At 46.8% G+C, this 18,030-nt stretch overlaps 1 protein-coding gene across 1 annotated transcript in view; it reads left to right on the top strand.

Moving 5' to 3' along the window:
- Nucleotides 1-6,014: 6,014 nt before the first annotated feature.
- The window catches only part of LOC119383292 (cytoskeleton-associated protein 5), an 87,401-nt gene continuing 75,385 nt past the window's right edge, over nucleotides 6,015-18,030 (top strand). Inside the window, exons 1-6 of the mRNA XM_037651360.1 lie at nucleotides 6,015-6,238; nucleotides 9,176-9,251; nucleotides 10,055-11,470; nucleotides 14,196-14,495; nucleotides 16,967-17,194; nucleotides 17,704-17,889. Of these exons, the coding sequence (XP_037507288.1) occupies nucleotides 9,195-9,251; nucleotides 10,055-11,470; nucleotides 14,196-14,495; nucleotides 16,967-17,194; nucleotides 17,704-17,889 (2,187 nt within the window). The 5' untranslated portion in view covers nucleotides 6,015-6,238; nucleotides 9,176-9,194. The remainder of the gene's footprint in view (nucleotides 6,239-9,175; nucleotides 9,252-10,054; nucleotides 11,471-14,195; nucleotides 14,496-16,966; nucleotides 17,195-17,703; nucleotides 17,890-18,030) is intronic.

The following is an 18,030-nucleotide window of genomic DNA, read 5'->3' as shown; positions in this document are numbered from 1 at the left end:
AGCAGAGATCAAAGGAGCCGGCCCATTTCCGTAGCTCGGAGGGTGCATGCGGTAACATCACCCCGCTCGGGAGGCCTGCCGTCGAAGCAGACAGGAAACGCCCCGCCCGTCTTTAACGACTATGAAAAGACGCGTGGTGGGGGCGGGGCGGGGGGTTGTCGCGCGAGAAACCTCTTTGAACTTTGAATCTAAGGGCGCGGTCGCGATCGCTGGCGCGCGCGCTATCTCGAAAGCCATCCCAGCGGGCGGCTCGTATACCCTCCTACGTGCTGCGCTCTCAACGCGAAGTGACTATGCGGAGAGCATCTCTCCCTGGAGCGGCCGCATTCTCTTACACCAGCGTTTCGTAGTTACGCGAGATCGGATACAAAACAGTTAGCTGCCAGCCTCACTTCGTGTAACACTACACTTTGTTGCTATAGCATTCATTGCTTCGCCCTTGCGGTGAAACTGTGACTTTTTTTCTTGGAGTGTAGGGACAGTGAAGGCAAAATAGACTTTATGGAGGTAAATAATCAAGAGGAGGTTGTCTGATTAATGGCGAAAATCAAGGCAGGGGTGAAATTTAGCCTTTCACTATGAAGAGTTAGTACTTCATTGTGAGTTACGGCCAGGTGGCGTGAGCCTCCACCCGATCAATAGGGTACAGCCTTATCCATCCATCTGTCCATCCATCCATCCTTCACTACGCGTTCGCGCCGAGAGCGTAAAAGCGTAGTGTGCGAGCGCGAACGCGGTACCGAGCAGCGTCTGTGTGTTGTCTTTCACTGCAACTCGTTGACTCCCTTGTCGCGACGTGTAGTCAAAGCGCGTAGACTTCTCGTCGTCCCTGCCTAAACCAAGACACGCAGTGAATTTAAATCTCTGCAAACCATGGTATCGTTTTTCCAAAAATAATTAAAAACGAGCTATCACTCGACAAACTTAGTTCAACCCCGTTCACCCACGGCCTTTTTTTCTCTCTCTCTCTCTTATGTCAAAATGGATGTCGGCAACGTGCCTGCGCCTGGTCGTTCTCTTACGCACTATCACTAGCATTTGGGTGCACGTTTTCACAACACCCGTCGAAGAGCGCATAAAAGAAGAAAAAAGAAGATTGAAGCAGCTTCACTGAGTTACCGTCGGGCTGGTTAAACAGCGGAGCTGCCCACGAAACACAAAGCCTCTATAAAACGTTTTAAAAACGTTTTATAGAGAAGAATAACTTTTGTTGAGGGAAAGGGAATGGGTCTAGGAGCAAGATGGGTGGGGCCCTATGTCCAAGGCTCCGCTGGCTTGTGCCGCCAGCCGGACGTGGTCCAGAAGCGCTAGTTGCACCTCCGGGTCCGGGCTAGCGAGGAGTGCCTCCCATTGCTCCAAATAGTTTTCTATGCTGTACTTATGCTGCAGGCAGTTGAGGTTATTTGGCCTTTTACTGCAACCCCGTGAGATATGGTATAGGGTTGGTGGAGAGTCGCGACACCACAGACAATCGCTCTCATATACAACGTCGGAAAAATTTTGTGTAATAGCAACAAATTTCGATAGACCCCCGTTTGAATTCTACGGAGGTCCATTGCGCCTTCCCCTTTAAGAGATTTGCGGGGGGCGCCATATTTCTGCCGTGCGCATCGCTGATGAGCAAGAAGCTCTCGCGGAGCCATCCGAGCAGGGTCACTGTCTTCCTCCTCGCTCGGTTCGTGAGCGCTCGAGCTAGAGCGTCCGCCCTCTCGTTACCCTCTAGGGCTGCGCATGTCCTTAACGGGAGACGGCCTTTCGTAAACAGTCGGCACGCCTCTTGCGAATCCGAGATTATGGTGATGTACGCCTGCTCGACATTTCGCTCTCGATTTTTAATCGCCAATGCGATGGCGAAACACTCGGCCTTGGCGATCGAAAACGTGTGCAGGGATGCGCTGGATACCATGCTTCTCGTGTCGCTGCTCACTATTGTGACTACTGAGCTGGAAGCGTCCACGTATAGCACGTTCTCATTGCCTCTGACTACAATTTTCTGATACACTTTATGCGCTCCTCTCTCCTTTCTTTATGTCGTTCTTTGGTCATGTTTCTAGGATTGGAGCGATCGAGATATTCCTTCGAACTGGTTCTGGTATTTCTACCAGCCCCTCGCCCAAGTTTTGTGGGTGCGGTGGAATGCCCGCCCTTATCAGAATCTTCATTCGCGACTTCGTCTGGCTGAGACGGTTCCTCTGAGATATGAATGTAGCTGCCTTCAGCTCGGCGTACGTGATATGCACGCCGATCTCGAGCAGCAAGTCTGTCGGAGTGCCTATTGGTAAGCCTATAATGCCACCTTGTAAGCCCCTCTGATAAAAAAGTCCACTTGCCCTTCCTCTCTCTTGCTGAGCGTGTGGAATGGCAAACTGTAAGTGAACTTGCTCATTAAGAGCCAGGGGCGTAGCCAGAAATTTTTTTCGGGGGGGGGGGGGGGGGGGGGGTTCAACCACACTTCATGTATGTTCGTGCGTGCGTTTGTATGTGTGCGTGTATATATACGCAAGCAAAATTGAAAAATTTCGGGGGGGGGGGGGTTGAACCCCCCCCCCCCCCCCCCCCTTGGCTACGCCCCTGTTAAGAGCGCCTGCACTAAACGCACAGTGTCGTTTTCCTTCATGCCCTTTTTGTGGAAGGTGATCCTCTGAATATCCTAGCCACTTGTTTGGTTACCGATTTAAGGAGACTGATAGTGTGATTTGCCCTACCGTTGCTCTGAACCCAGTAGCCCAGGATAAGAGCGACGGTGACCTTTTCAATTTTCTGATTTTCGATTTCAATTTCTATTTTCCCGTTACTTTCGTAGCTCTAGTTTGCTATATATTAGGATCACCTCCGACTTTTCGGGGGCGCGACTGAGACCGCTGGTTCTGGCAAAGTTTTCTGCGGCCAGTGCCGCCTCTTGCAGAGTCTGCTCCTTGCTGGCCAGAGACCCCCGCGTGGCCCACAGAGTGATGTCATAGGTTTTGTGTATCATGGGTGGTGGCATCACATTGGTAGGCATATGGTCTGCATCAATATATACAAACGAGGCCATACGCATTTTCCTCCTGCTCTCCCAACCAAATGTCTTCCACAAAGTCTTTCTTTTTTTATTTTCTGTTTCTTTTTTTCTTTGTTTCTTTTTCTCTTTCTTTCTCTCTCTCTCTCTTTCTTCCTTTCTCTCTTTCTTTCTTTCACTCTGTCTTCCTTTCTTTGTTTTTTTTTCTTTCTCTCTTTCTTGTCTTATTTCTGTGGCGCATACCCGCTCAACCTTAAACAACTCCACTATTAATAAAAGAAGCTATAACAATCGCTCCCAGATATGACAGGACACGATGAGAACAACTCGATAGACGAAACTGACACAACTTAAAGGGACACTAAAGGCAAATAACAATTTATGTCAGAGTGAAAGCCCAATGTATGACAACTTCTAAAACGGCAATATTATCAACAGCAGTGCCCTACTTACCGAGAAATTAAGCTAAATGTATCACATGATGAGCGCCACGAGTGGGACATTTTCGAAGTGATCCCGATGACGTAGGGAAGTCGGCCTACAATAAATCACTAGTAATCAAACTAGCAGCAGTAAAAAAAGGACATTCCGAGCATCAAAAGACGTAACAAAATGCTGTTTGTTCGTTTCTGCTTGATTCATGGAAAACAAAACCTCCGTGGCGTTGCCAGGGAACGGCGCGCGTGGTTCAAAGGTTCCGTTTTCGCCGAACTGTGCCTCGCCCGTCTCAGTGGTAGTTTCGGGATTGCGTACTGCCGTGCGTGTTTTGCGCGCTCGTGAAAGTCGCTCTGACAGAAAGTTCGACAAAATTCCGCATGCGTGTGATATTGCCGGATGCCCGAATGGTGCACAACGCCAGTGCTGCAGCAAGGAAACCGGTGTGTCTTTTCACTGGGTGCCGCGGAATGAACACTTACGCTCGAAGTGGCTTAGTGTCATGCCGTTGCGCCAGTGTGCTAAACAGTCAAAACCTCTGCGTGTGTGCTCGCTGCACTTTCGTACTGAGGATTACGAGACCAACCGCAACTTGGTGACGGCTTTGAATGTGCCCATCCGAGCAAGTCTTTGCCGCAGCGCCGTTGTTGCTACTGTGGGTCCCGCTACTTCCGCTCGGCTGCTACTAGTGTCGGCGGCCGCGCAGTAAAAGCGGGCAACGTTGGGCACGGCAGCAGTGACGTATGAGAGTCGTATTTTCAGGCGGGAGATTTGAAGCGCGCTAACGCGATGCGGACCACTAAAAACGTGATTTTATTTCAAAATAAGCACTTCCTTGGCACAAAAGCAGCGCTACGAGGTTTCTGGACCGCTATTTCAACAATCAACGTCGACTTAATATTTGCCTTTAGTGTCCCTTTAAAAAGTGCATCTCTACTTTAAACCAGAAGAACATCCAAGCGGCTCATGCCTCAAGTAGCTGAAGACTTCAAGTGTTCTCTGCTAGTACACTCTCATTCAAGCATCATATGTTCAAGAGCGTTTCGTATTTCAAGCGTGGATAGGGTTGGCTCATGGAGGTCAGTGGTTGGCTCCGGTTGACTGCGTATTTAGGATATTGACAGGTGTGCCATCCGCGGCGTATTTCAAGAAAAACGAGAGGACCTCCTCAGCGATGAATTTGCGCAGAGGGCGCTCTTACATGGCCGCGCGCGCGACTTCCAAAGCTGGTGTGACAGGGACGATAGGGCTTACTCTTAAAACTTTACGTATAGTAGCCGTGGAGTTTCATACTGTTATGAAACTCTATGGTAGTAGCCCGTTCCAGCTTGTGTGCCAAATCTTTGAACCAAGGAGCTTAGTTCGAAGCCAGAAGTTGTACTGTAGTACATTTAGCTTTCACATGAGCTCTCCAGCTAAACTGTTGGTTCCTTTTCATCTGCGCTTTCTTTAACCGAATGGGGCAAAAATAGCTTCCAGGTGCAAGTGATGTTTGAAAGGGAATGCCCGCCTTTTGGGCCCTTTTATCCATTATGTGTGACTAAATTGTCGAGAAAAATTGACAGGAAAAATAAGTTTTGGGCGATGAGTGCAGTACGTGTGTCGCGACCTGCTGTTTCTTTTTTTTTTTTACTTTTGTCAATGTCTTATTCACAGTCATTATTTGGAAAAGGTACGTGCGTGCGGTTCAGATGTTGAAAAAATAATCCACTATATATCATTCGCAAATATCTTTGGAGGTTGAACGTAGTGATCCGATTGTTGAACGCTACAAAAATTACAGGAGAACAATATGAGTAAAAACTGTTTTTATTAGCTTATTTAGTTGGCGCTCAAACGAGAAAAAGTTGTAATTTATTGTGCCTTTCATTCATTTGATAAGCTTATGTTAACTTGTGAATACATTTTTATCAAGCAACGGAGGGGGCCGAGTTGGCCTTAATTTCGATCGAATTACCTATAAACATTCAATTGTAGTAGTGCTTGGTTTGTATGTGTTTTTTTGGTGCCAAACCCACTATAAAGAGCAAAAGCATCATCCAGATGCACTCACAGGCAGCTTCCGTGGTTAATGTCTATTGAGCAATGAAAAAAAAAAAAAAACGGATACTATACAAACACAAGCATACTAAATTTATTTGCTATAAATATATACGTGTAAACTGTTTAAGCAAATGTGTGAAATTTCCCCAGTGACATTTTAACGCGGTTCAGTGCTTGTTAATGTTTCTAAATTAAAAAAGACCAGGTTTAAATGGCGAAAACAGTGTATCACTGACTGCGATAAGGGCTTTCCTTCTACCCGCCCATTATCGCTACAGAGCTGCATAGGCCTTTTTTGCAAAAACCACAATTTATCATTGGTGGTCGTGGCAGTAGCTGATAACATAAACAAATGCACCTTCGCGACGACACGAAAATCATCCCCGTAGTCCACTCGCAAAGCTGTCAGACTCTCGTAGCGCTCCTGCAGCTGGCAGCGCCCTTTCATGCGGCGCGAAGCGGTCATCGCAGAAAGGAGCCGTCTTCTGGTGCTGTGTGGCTCACTTTTTGTATACTATCCAAAACATGGTTCGCACCTGTGATTGGTCGAATTTGTGTGTAACGGATAAAACCAACGGATAAATGGGTGTTCTCGTCACATCGCGAACCTGATGTTGCTGATGTTGTGTTCAGGGGCTGTGGCTCGGGAAGAATTTAATTCGGATTAGTTGTGTATGGATTTTTAATTTTGACCAAGCGTGCGACCTGGCTGTATTCGGGCATCAGTGATTCACAGACCGTTCGTCGATGCGACTTGTTTCGGTAAGTCGCGAAAACCTTTTGATGCTGTGCCTTCTGACCAATACTGAGCATTTGGTGAGCCAGTTCACAGTGTGTGTTGTTTCGTTGAATATTTCGTTCGTTCGATGTCAAGCGCGCAAAAACCGTTGCCTTCGTTATGCCTTCGTTTTCCTCGCCTGTCGTGTTTGTTAATGCAGCCGTGCGACGTGTTAACTGTGTGCGCAGAGTTCGTTAGCCGAGTTTTGAATTTTGACAGTCCGTCCAAGGTTCATTACAACTGGCTGGTTGCGGTGTATGCAGTTAAAACTGAGTACGCTGTTTCGGCTACGTATATAGACCGCCTTTGCAGCAACCTTTTAGGTTTCGTCTCCCTCTTGACAGTCATTTTACCGATGGCCGCCACGATTTTGACCGCAGTTCGTACGTAGGCGGGTGGCTTCTCGACGTGTCGTGCTACATATACCATAATCGATTGCACAAACGGTAACCCCGCCTTGACTTTTTTAGCGGTTTACCGTTTTCATTAAAGAAGCCGTGGGGAGTAGAAAATGACTCGTTCGGATAGTGCGGATTTTGCCCCGATCGATATCTAGCGCGCCAGGGTTTTCTTTCATTTGTTCCATTTTTTTTTCGCTAACTCGGTAGCAAATATCCCTGACCGCGCTCTTTCTGGGCGCTAAGGGCAAATACGACAGAAAATATCGATAAAATAACAAGCGCACACGAGACGCTGCTTCATTCCGCTATGTCTTTTGCGTTATAACACCGTCACGAGTGAGCAGGTTCTGAAATCACGGCATTGTTTCAAACCTTATTATATAATTTGACTGATTCGACCGGTAAGCGACTTCTCTGCCAACTTCAAAGCGCGTATGTTGACCTTGATGACCGCCGTGACAGCGCGCTGATTGCTTATGTTAATTTTTATTTGCGCTCGTTTCATCCGAGGCATCACCTGTTTTATCCGCTACATGGTGCCATGCGGAGAAGGGATCACTGTCGCCGCTCTTCCTGGATGACCGTTTGAAAGTAAACAAGTTCGTTTGTGACCTTTAAACGGAACGAAATCATCCCGTTCGTCACCGTTTTAGCGTAAATACTTTTTCGTCGAGAACGGAGAAATTCCGTTTTCTTTTTCGAGATGCGGATGTGGTGACCCTCTAGCTGGTAAAGTAGGCCACAGGCTCGGAGCGAGCATTGTTCCTGCGGCACTGGCTGCTTCTCGTTTTACGCTGAAAGAAAAAAAAAAAAATCGGCGGCCTCGCAAACTGTATGCCGCTGTCTTTTTTTTCGTTACCGTCGAATGACAGTTTGTGGAGGCTTTGCTTTACTGTGGAATCTGTGACGAGATTTAGGTCCTGCGCTGCTCGAAGGTGCGTGAGCTAGATGTAGTACGTTTCTGCTCTATTTTGACCTTTAATTCATTCCTTCAGAAGATCTGAGGCCGCTTAACCGTCGTAATAGACGAATTATCGTAATTATAATTACTGGAGCATGTATGTTCAGGAGCCATTCAGGTGTGAAGCGACGTTATGTGCATTAAATCGTCTTGCTCAGTGTGAAAATATAGAAAGGCTGGAGGACCGCGTTAGCGCCATTAGCTCGTTAAGTGGTTGTTTCTTTTGCAGTGCAGTCTGAAATGTACAGGCTTTTGAGGTAGCTTTCTGTTCTGATTTTTATAATGGTTGATTAATCTGTTATAGTCTGCAGCGTTACACATTTCATACTTGTTACAGTGTGCATGCTGAGACGTAATTCAGTGCAGTGAGTGCACTAAGGCTAATTGTTGCAGTTTAACTGTTCTTGAACCCAATGTTTTTACTGTTTCCGAACCTGTGTGATATCTCTTAAGTGCCAGAAAGTGCATCGATTTTTGAATATATTTGTATCCACTGCTTATATTGCAGCAGTGCTGGTTAATGCCATGAAATTTGCTATACATTGTGTTGAAGTGTACTTACTTATGCACTTGTAATAACCTGCCTACCTGTTGTGGTAACCTGCAAGGAAATTATGCTATGCATCACTCTCAAGCAAAAAATAACATGTTTTAGGGACCTTCTTGCATCACTTAATGGTAGTTTAAAGACAAATGTAAGGCAATTCTCGACTAGCAGATTGTTGACTCTCTCATATTTTATTTTTTAACTTGAAATGAATTAGATGTTATTTTCGGCATTGCATAAATTGAAAATGGATATAGTGTTATCGCTTCGTGAAACTGATAGTCGCAAGTGAAGTTTGATTTTGTGCGAACATTTCTGTCGCTGCTGTAGCTTACTGGGAATGTGTGACGGAAATGGCGACATCTCTACAAATAGAGGTTACACGGTGAAACATTGTTCACAGAAACAGATTTTCAAGTCAGAAAAGGCCTTCAGAGAGATTAAACAAGCTTTGGAAAGTTTGTACATACTGGTGCACCTGCCAGAAATAGTTTCCCAATTGTCATGTTGCGATATGTTGTGTGTGTGTGTGTGTGTGTGTGTGTGTGTGTGTGTGTGTGTGTGTGTGTGTGTGTGTGTGTGTGTGTGATGTATATCATGTGACTTACTGATTTGCGTAAATGTACTTTCCGACTTGCTCTCTTCTAACAGTGATCAAGAGTGCCTAGTAAACAAACAAAAAAAGCTTTAGCCTAGATTGCTTTGAATGAAGGAAGCCCTCTACAATACATTGCATTTTGCATGCCACTTGGATAGCAATTATTGGAATAGGTTGCAAAGATACAAGCAGTAAAGCAAGTACCTGCTGATTGCAATCAAAGGGAAAATAAATTTTCAAACTCCCTAGACTTGTAGTCTAAAATTTATTGGTACTGCTGGTGGTGCCAATTTTAGGCAGTTTGCATACAAAAGAAAACTCGTATTTCTTGGCGAATGATGTTTATGGCTGTATGTGCCTCTATGTTATTGTTGTCGATCTTTACTTTCATAAGCTTGACTGTTTTTATTTCAGAAAGTTCTAAATCGAAAACATGGCTGATGACACAGAGTACTTGAAGCTGTCTGTGGAGGACCGTTGTCAACATAAGGTATTGCTTTTGTTTGCTGCATTCACTACTCTACTCTGAATAATTAGGACACTCGACAAACATAGATGGAAAGACAGGTTGTCAAGCATTTCTACTACTACTGTCGCTGCTACTCTCGCTTGATATTAAATAGAAATATGGAATTCAATATGGGAAATATTTTTTTTACATTTATATGCTCCTATGCAAGAACTTTGTTGATATATGTGTGGTTCATACAGCTTGCCTTTTCTGACTCCTTATGGAGAACATTAAGCTTGACTTACCTGAATCAAGTTATATTTCCGTTGATAACATGGTTCTTTGCTTCCTTTGCTTCACTTTTGTTTTTGAACGTGGTGGTGGTTCTTACTGTGCATGCTTGCCTTACTGCCAAAAATGTGCAATGCTCTATCTGCTACTCATGTGTACTGGCGTTGCCACATCAGTATGTCTGTTTCATTTTCCTTCATTTCGAATTGCTCTTTCTGATCCCGTTCCTGACAGTGTAGTGTATTAGAATAACAGAGAGCTGAGTTAGTTGGTAAGTATACATTCTAAAAGGATAGGGCGTGCAAACGCGGACACAAGAAATAGACCCCACAAACGCCGACTAGTCGGCGTTTGTGGTGTCTTGACTTATTTCTTGTGTCCGTGTTTGCACGCCCTATCCTTTTAGAATGTAGTGTATTGTCTGCCAAGCTATCAAAACACTAATATGATAGATTTCGCATAGTCTGCAGCTTGCAAACTCCGGAATGTTTCGGAAGTACCTTATTGCTATTTAGTTAACTTACTACTATTCCCCTTTGTTATTTTTGCAGTTGTGGAAAGCTCGTCTTAGTGGGTACGAAGATGCCACCAAGCTTTTCGGTTCTGTCACAGACCCCAAGGGTCCAGAGTTTCAAAAGTTTCTGCCTCTCATCAAGAACTTCGTCACGGACAGCAATGCAGTGTCCCAGGAAAAGGGCCTCGCCGCTGTCCTATCGTTCGTTGAAAATGCCCAGCTGGCCAATCGCATATGCGGCGACGTCCTCACCGGGCTCATCACCAAATGCATTGCCGCGCCGAAGCAGAAGACGCGGGAACTGGCGCAGGAGATCATCTACATGTACGTCGAAATCGAGAAGCAGGAAGTGGTCGTGGAGGAACTTATCAAGGCACTGGACAACAAGAACCCGAAGATAGTGTCGGCATGCGTGGCAACACTGAGAGAGTGCTTGCGCCTGTTTGGCGCCCGCGTCATAGCCGTAAAGCCTCTCTTCAAGGCACTTCCAAAACTCCTCGAGGACAGGGACAAGACAGTGCGCGAAGAAAGCAAGTTGCTGACTGTCGAGCTCTACCGATGGATTGGAGATGCCCTGAAGCCACTGCTGCAGTCTCTGAAGCCCATTCAAGTGTCCGAACTCGAAGCAGAGTTTGCCAAGGTGGAGAAGGGCACTGCGACTCCCGAGCGTTACATCCGTTCGGAGCAGGCACGAAGAGCGCAGGCAGCCGAGGCTGGCACCGATGGCGTGGATGGTGTCGAAGAGGGCGAGGAGTGCGGTGGTGACGGGGGCGCCACTGTTGATGCGTACGACCTGCTGGAACCCGTTGACATCCTCTCTAAGCTTCCCAAGGACTTCTACGAGCAGTGCGAGGCCAAGAAATGGCAAGAGCGAAAAGAGGCGCTCGAGAAACTCCTCGAGCTCGCGAGCAATCCTAAGCTTGAACCTGGCGACTATGGTGATCTTGTCAAGGTGCTAAAGAGGATTGTGGCCAAGGACAGCAACGTAATAGTGGTGGCGCTCGCGGCCAAATGCCTGGCAGGGCTGGCAGCCGGTCTGAGGCAGAAGTTTCATCCGTACGCGAATTCGTGCATTTCAACGTACATAGAAAAGTTCAAGGAGAAGAAGCAGAATGTGGTGACTGCTCTGAGGGAGGCTCTGGACAATGCGTTCCAGGCCACAAACTTGGAAGCCATCTTGGAGGATGTGACAGGGGCTCTGGACAACAAGAATCCGCAGATAAAGGCGGAGACAACCCTGTTCTTGGCGCGTGTCTTCTCCAAATCCACACCGGCCATGTTGAACAAGAAGCTGCTGAAAGCATTGGTGACATCTTTGCTCAAGACGCTGAACGACTCTGACCCAGCCGTGAGGGAGGGTGCAAGCATGGCCTTGGGGACAGCGATGAAAGTGGTTGGTGAGAGGGTGATAACACCTTTTCTTGGTGACCTGGACAATCTCAAAATGGAGAAGGTAAGCTTTATATATTTTCTGACTCCACTGTTTATTTCACAGGCACAAAACATCCAACCCTACATATGAGGCCTGCTTTGTTCATGGCTAGCCCAGAACAGGGTTGTGTGGCTTAACTACTGTAATTGTTCCAGACTAACCGGTCTTGCTTACTCGCTCTGTGTTGTTTTCCGATACCATGTGTTGTTGATGCCATGACAATGAATCTGTGTGTAAAAAAACATGGCCTGGATGACAAGCACCTTTATGATGTGTGAAGATATAGGCTGTGCTGTCAGCGTGGTAATGCTTGGTAGTAGACTTTGGTTAAGAGCTTGTTTCTTTGTTAGACCAATGCCTCCTTGACTAGATGCCCGCCGCGTGGTCCGGTAACCCGGTTCCGTACCCTCTCCCTCTTTTTTTCTCCGCAGTCAGGCAACGAGCACCGCCTAAGTGCACGCCTGCAACGGATGCAATGGTTTTTTCTTCCTGTGGCGCTTAAAATGCCCGCCCTGTGTTAAAAGGGAATAGGAACACCATACTAACCTTACTTAATTATGTACTTACTAATGGAGGTCACGTGCTGGTGCCTCCGAGATTGCCATCACGCCTGATACAGTCTCGGAGATGCCAAACGCGACGCGCGGCGAAACTGACGACATAGTCTGCTGCGGTAAGCGTATTTCCACTGCCGCCGGAAGCCGGTCAGGCTACGAGCGCTGCCTCACGGATATTGTGGGGAACTGAGGGAACCGCCGCCGCAAGGGAAAGCGAGCGACGCGGCGGGCATCTAGTCAAGGAGGCATTGGTCAGACACAACCTAATTAAACCAACAGACAGTGACGTCAGGGCAGCCATAGGGTAGATTATTTGTATTTTTTAACGTAGTGTAGTATTTGGGACATAAATAAAAAAGGTATTGAAGTGGATGAAAAAACATCTTGCTGCAGGTAGAGACCGAACCTACAACCTTTGTCAGTGAAGTACGTTCACCAACATTTGCTTTTAACATGTGTGTACATTTCATTTTTTTTTCTCAATTTCATTTATTTCAATACCTTGTTCCGGGTGTTTGTATGTTACCATTTTGCCACTATTAAATTCAATATTAAGTCTGCTTTCTTTCTGTGTTCAATTTTCCTTCCATTTAGTCTCGGTTATCGTGTGCTGTTTCTTTTCCTAATGCAAGATTACCAACTTGCCTAACTTTCCATCCTTTTGGTTAAGGAACGATGTGGATGCCCCGGTTAAGCCATCGGAGGACAATCGTATAAAGGAATTTGCTAGGGGGCGAAAGGGGGGGGGGGGTAGATAATAAATTCGGTACAGTTGCCTATTTTAACCTGAACGTGCGAGCATCGACCGTTGAGTCGATAAGCACTCTATGATGGAACACAGCGGCGAAATGAACGAGTATATGTGCATGCGCACAGGGAACAGTCCTGTGCAGCTTTTGTCTGCCAGGCTGCTCTGCGAAACAGACTCAACTTCACCTGCTTTTCTGTCCTCGCTTTTTTTGTACTGTTTTTGCCTTGCAGTGGCAGATATCTTTTTTTGCCTCAGGGAAGTGCTGTGAGAACCACAGGAAAAGAGGGGGAGGGGGAAGAAATCTGATACACGCGTAACATAATCAGCGGTTGTGTATCACACCCCATCCATCTCTCATGCGACCTCTAGACTTTATAACTTGATGGCAGTGTTCAAAAAGGAAGAAAGGATTACTATAATGGCGCTCGAAAGAAGTGGGGGTGGTGTCCGGTTCCCGGAAACATAGTTTCCTACAATACTTACTAGAGGGAACTCTGGTGCTAGTGTACGTGGGAGCTGCAACGCATGGCGCTTCAGCCAGCATGGGAATGATGGGTAGTACACGGATTTGTCTAAACTTCGTACTTTCGGCTCCGTTTGGCTGGGCATCGCCTGCATCCGCTTTGTCGCAAGATGAAGTTCAGCAAACGTTCAACAGTTCCACTTCACCACTTAACTTTTTTAGGCTCACCAATTCAAATCTGGTCACAAAGTTCACAACGATCCATTCTTTTATCTGAAAGAAAACCAAAACACAGCAATAAACAAAGCCACAAGTGCGTTCGAAGCCCGCAAGTACAAAGACTAGGCAAATCCGTGTACTACCCATCATTCCCATGGTGGCTGAACGATCGCAGCGCCAGAGTTCCCTCTAGTTAATTTTAGGAAACTCTATGCCCGGAACAGCGTAGCAGAATACAGCTGCACAGGACTGTTCATCACGCGTATTCACATTCGTTTCGCCGCTGCGCTCCATTATACTGTGCTTATTGGCTCGGCGGTCAATGCTCGCTTGTTCAGGTTTAAAAAAATGGGCAGCTGTACATTAGAAACCACACAGTTGCTGTTCTGTTTGGTTACTGAAAATATATGGGTAGGCCCCACCATAGCGCAGCAAAACATGCGGAAAACTGTTTGCTGCTCATAGGAGCTAGCCATGAGTACTTATAAAAGCAAGCACTTATGTACTTAAAAAATGGGGTGCAAGGTTACGAACAAGAAGGAAGAGGAACCTTGCACCACATCTTCCAAGTAGCTATGCAACAACTAGCCCAACGTAGCTTGCTGTCAAGGTCTTACGGTTACCAAATCAATGTTATCATGGTTGCACTTCTTCGTGTCCTTATCATGTTCCTTAATGCAGCATATCGGCTTTTAATTATGCCCTTCTGCTGCAGATGTTGACATCTTTTATGGGAATGTTGCCCTGTCAAAACAGGTGAAAGAATGCTGCGAGAAAGCAGAAGTGGTCGCTGCCCCACCTCAAAAAGCCCCTCGCAAGCCTGCTGCTGCTGCTGCATCCCCTGGCAAGGGTAGTATGGAGTTGAAGCCGGAAGCACAGGCCCCCACGCAAAGGAAGGCCGCAACTACAGTGGCAAAGCCTCGTGGTGGTGCCCGGGTTGTGAGACCGGGGGCTGCTTCCTCCGCTGCACCGTCGTCTGCTCCTGCAAGAGCCACGCAAAAGGCCAAAGCGTCTGGAACTGCGAAAGCGCAGTCGGGCAGCAGTGCTTCTTCCAAGGTTTGTGCCACCCCTGCCTCTGTTACCCAGTGGCAGTAGAGTTTTGCCTTTGAGCTGAAGGTTGCACATTTGAAACCAGTCGCAATAGCCTCATTTTTAAGGAGTTTCAATGCAAAACCACTTGTTTTTAGAATTGAGGGTACCTTAAAAATCTTAGCTGGTCAAAATTAATTCGGAGCTCTCCACTACGGCACGCCTTGTAAACTCACCTTGATAATTGGCACATCTAAAAAAAAATCTAAATTTGTGGGGTTTTAAGGTGTGTAGTTGATCTTTCTTGCTTTTCATGTCTTGGTGAATGGTTGTTTTAGTCTTGGCTGTTCTTACAACATGATTGCAAAGATATATATATATATATATATATATATATATATATATATATATATATATATATGTGTGTGTGTGTGTGTGTGTGTTTATATATAAGTGTGTATATACGTATGTATATGTGTGCGTATAATTATTTTTTTTCACTGATCGTGACATGATGATGGATATGATTGCATGGATGCTTACTATCAGTAAGCTGGTTCGCAGCCACAGGGAGCGTTCTAATGACACAATAACAGCTGGGAAGGACTTCATGCGTTTTTCATGTACCAAATGCTCAACCTGAGCACACAGAGGGTGTGGCCATGACATCCAAATACACACGCACACAAACCACAAGAAATGCACACAGTCGCCTCATGTCGTTGCTGAAACACTGACACAACACTAAACTCAACTTAATCTGGGAGAAAACACCGCCGATGTATTCTGATATACCCCTTACAAAAATTGATAAGCTATTCGGCCTAATGGATGAAATAACAGAGCACACTCACTTGAGTTTCCGCTTCAATGTTTTTTTAGGGGCGGAGCTCCTTATAGCGAGACCTGGTCGGTTGTCTATCGTCTATCCATCCGGCATACCCCGTAGTGTTCCCTTATCGTACAATAGAGGGCGCTGTCCCATAGAGATGTATGCAAACTGCAGTTGGGTGACGATATACTAGATGGCGCTGTACGCATTCTGTGTCATCTCCATTTCTCGTCTCGTTTCCGAGAGGGCGCTGTCTCATAGACATGCGTACAATATGGCGGTTGGGTGAAGGTACGCTAGATGGCGTTGGCGGTGCAGCTGCTCTGCGCGGGCTGCGCGGGGATCTCTCATTCCCCGGATCGTCGCCGCACGAGTGAGCTTGCCGGATCATGCTGCTTGACGGACCATGGACAACGAGGAGCGCCGGATGCGGAAGGCCGCTGCGGCTCGTGCGAGCTCGAGAGGTCGCCGCGAAGTGAGTGCGGTGCCAGGCGGATCTCGAGGCGGTGCGCGACAAGGAGGCCACTGCGAAACGTGCGCAGCGAGAAGCGGACCCGGGACTGCGAGTGCGGGAAGCGGCTGCGAAACGTGCGCAGCGAGATTACTGCTGGGCGAAACCACTGAAGATTTCACGGTGTAACCATGATTGGCTTCAGGAGCTTCGCCCCAAACTCATCATTCAACCTGTGGATATGCTGTGATTTTTTTTATGTATAACCAGTTGATCTTTTTTAAACTCCTTTGGGATATTTCCTCTATTCACTTATATTAAATTGGCTTAACCCTTTGCGGTCCAAAACCTTTACCCACTTTCCGGCTCTAGCGGTCCGAAACTATTTCGCCAGTTTCTGGCGCCGCGAATAAAAACATAAGCTGTGGAAGAGAAACGCACAGGATATTTATTTTTGCTCCTGCATTCTGCAGGCAACTCTTTTAGTGATATTTGGGCAACGTATGATACCGCTCAAAGCATTCCCCTGTGTGCAGGCCAGGGTTATTACTGCAGGTTTCCACCGCCGCCGTCGTCGTCTTCGTCACTCACTTCTGTCGAATCACTGTCATCACTGTCTGGTGGAGGCACGTAATTCTCTTCCTCACTAAAGTCATCCTCGCTTTCGCTAAAAGCACCGCCGTAAAACGCACGCGGTGAAAACGTGGCCATGCTTCTCAGCGAACCGCGCGCGCGAGTGGGTACGCTCTAGGCCCCGTGCTGATCATAGTGCTGCACCCTAGTGTCAAAAAAGTAAAACCTCAACAAACAAAGCTCACTTATTCCTCAAGAGATGGCCCTTCATGTATACAAAAAATGCGCGCGACTCGCGGTGAGAAAACAGCAAAATTTAAACCACGAACACCCTTGTCGGGCGGGGCCCAACAGCGGACCGCTACGGCCGTGTTGCGTTGTCGGGCGCTGCCCGACAACGGACCGCAAAGGGTTAAGCCGGTTATAATCCTGGTCGTGTCTCTGCCCCCATTTCTTTTTGGTTATTTTTGCACATGGGGAGAGAGAAAAAAAAGCAAACACACACACACACCCTGGATGCACGCATACATTTACTGACTTCAGTGATGTTGCCTTCCTTGACTACTTCTGTTTCTCACCACAGGCTTGTATTCTTGAGAAGGGATCCTTCTTTCTCATCCTTTGCTGTTTTTGTCTTTGCAGCCTGTGTTCTCTGAAATGTCTCTGGCAGACGAAGAGGTTCAAGGCCGAGCTGCAGCCTTGTTCCCAGAGGAAACCCTTACGGCTTTGGGGAGCGCAAACTGGAAGGATCGCTTGGCTGCCATTGAGAAGATGAAAGAGGTTGTCGAGGCTATGGAAGGAAGCCTGCCTGTTCAAGTCATTGCAAAGACGCTGTGCCGTAAACCTGGACTTCGAGACACAAACTTCCAGGTTTGCAACTGTCCTTGATGACTGTTGGAAAGCATTTTGTTTTTTGCTTTCTGACACGTTGGTCATATCATGTGTGTGTACATGTGCATTTTTAAGCTTCATCAAAATTTCAAAGTTAGGCCTATATTGTTGTGATATTGTCACCTTGTGATCTCCAGGTTGCAGGGCTCTAGGTACAGAGTGACTTGTAAAATTTTGTGCGTAATTATCAGTCTGCTTAGCTTTTCAATTATAATCTTTGATAGATAAAGCAAATCAAGCGTTTGGAGCTCGCTGTCAAAATGATCTAGCTGAGCAAAGAAATTTTCATCGTCACTCTTCTAAGAGCTATGCAAAGAGATTTTCATGTGGGGAAAAAAAACTTTCTGAAAGAGGACCATTTTGCTTTCTGTTGGATCATTAGATGCCCATGAAATAGCCTTTCTTGAACTGCGGTTCCTAGATGACGCGCTGTGTTACTGTTCCTGCTTTTAACCTCTCTGCGTGCCAACTGATGTATGTCTGCGCAGGTGCTGAAGCTGAAGCTGGAAACTCTAGTGGTGGTGCTGGGTGGTGGACCTGTGTCCCTGTGTGTGGCCGATTGCTTGTTGCCGGACTTGGTGGACAAGGTCGGGGACATCAAGAACGGCCAGGGTGCCGCATCTGCCCTGACAGCCCTGGCGGAGGCCACCTCCCTAGACCATGTCGGCCAGGAGGTACTGGTGGCGCTCCCTACTCGCGCTCATTTGATTCTTGCTCGTTCATAACGCAAAATTCATGTGGACATCGCAGTTTACATCTGTACGCAGTGTTTGCTGCCTGCTGAACTGCCTTGTCATTGGGTAACTAGGTAGTGA

Source organism: Rhipicephalus sanguineus, chromosome 2 (genome assembly GCF_013339695.2).
Source record: "Rhipicephalus sanguineus isolate Rsan-2018 chromosome 2, BIME_Rsan_1.4, whole genome shotgun sequence".
In the NCBI taxonomy this organism is placed as follows: Eukaryota; Metazoa; Arthropoda; class Arachnida; order Ixodida; family Ixodidae; genus Rhipicephalus; species Rhipicephalus sanguineus.
Note: the sequence above shows the minus strand (reverse complement) of the source record. Positions and strands in the feature narration are given on the sequence as shown.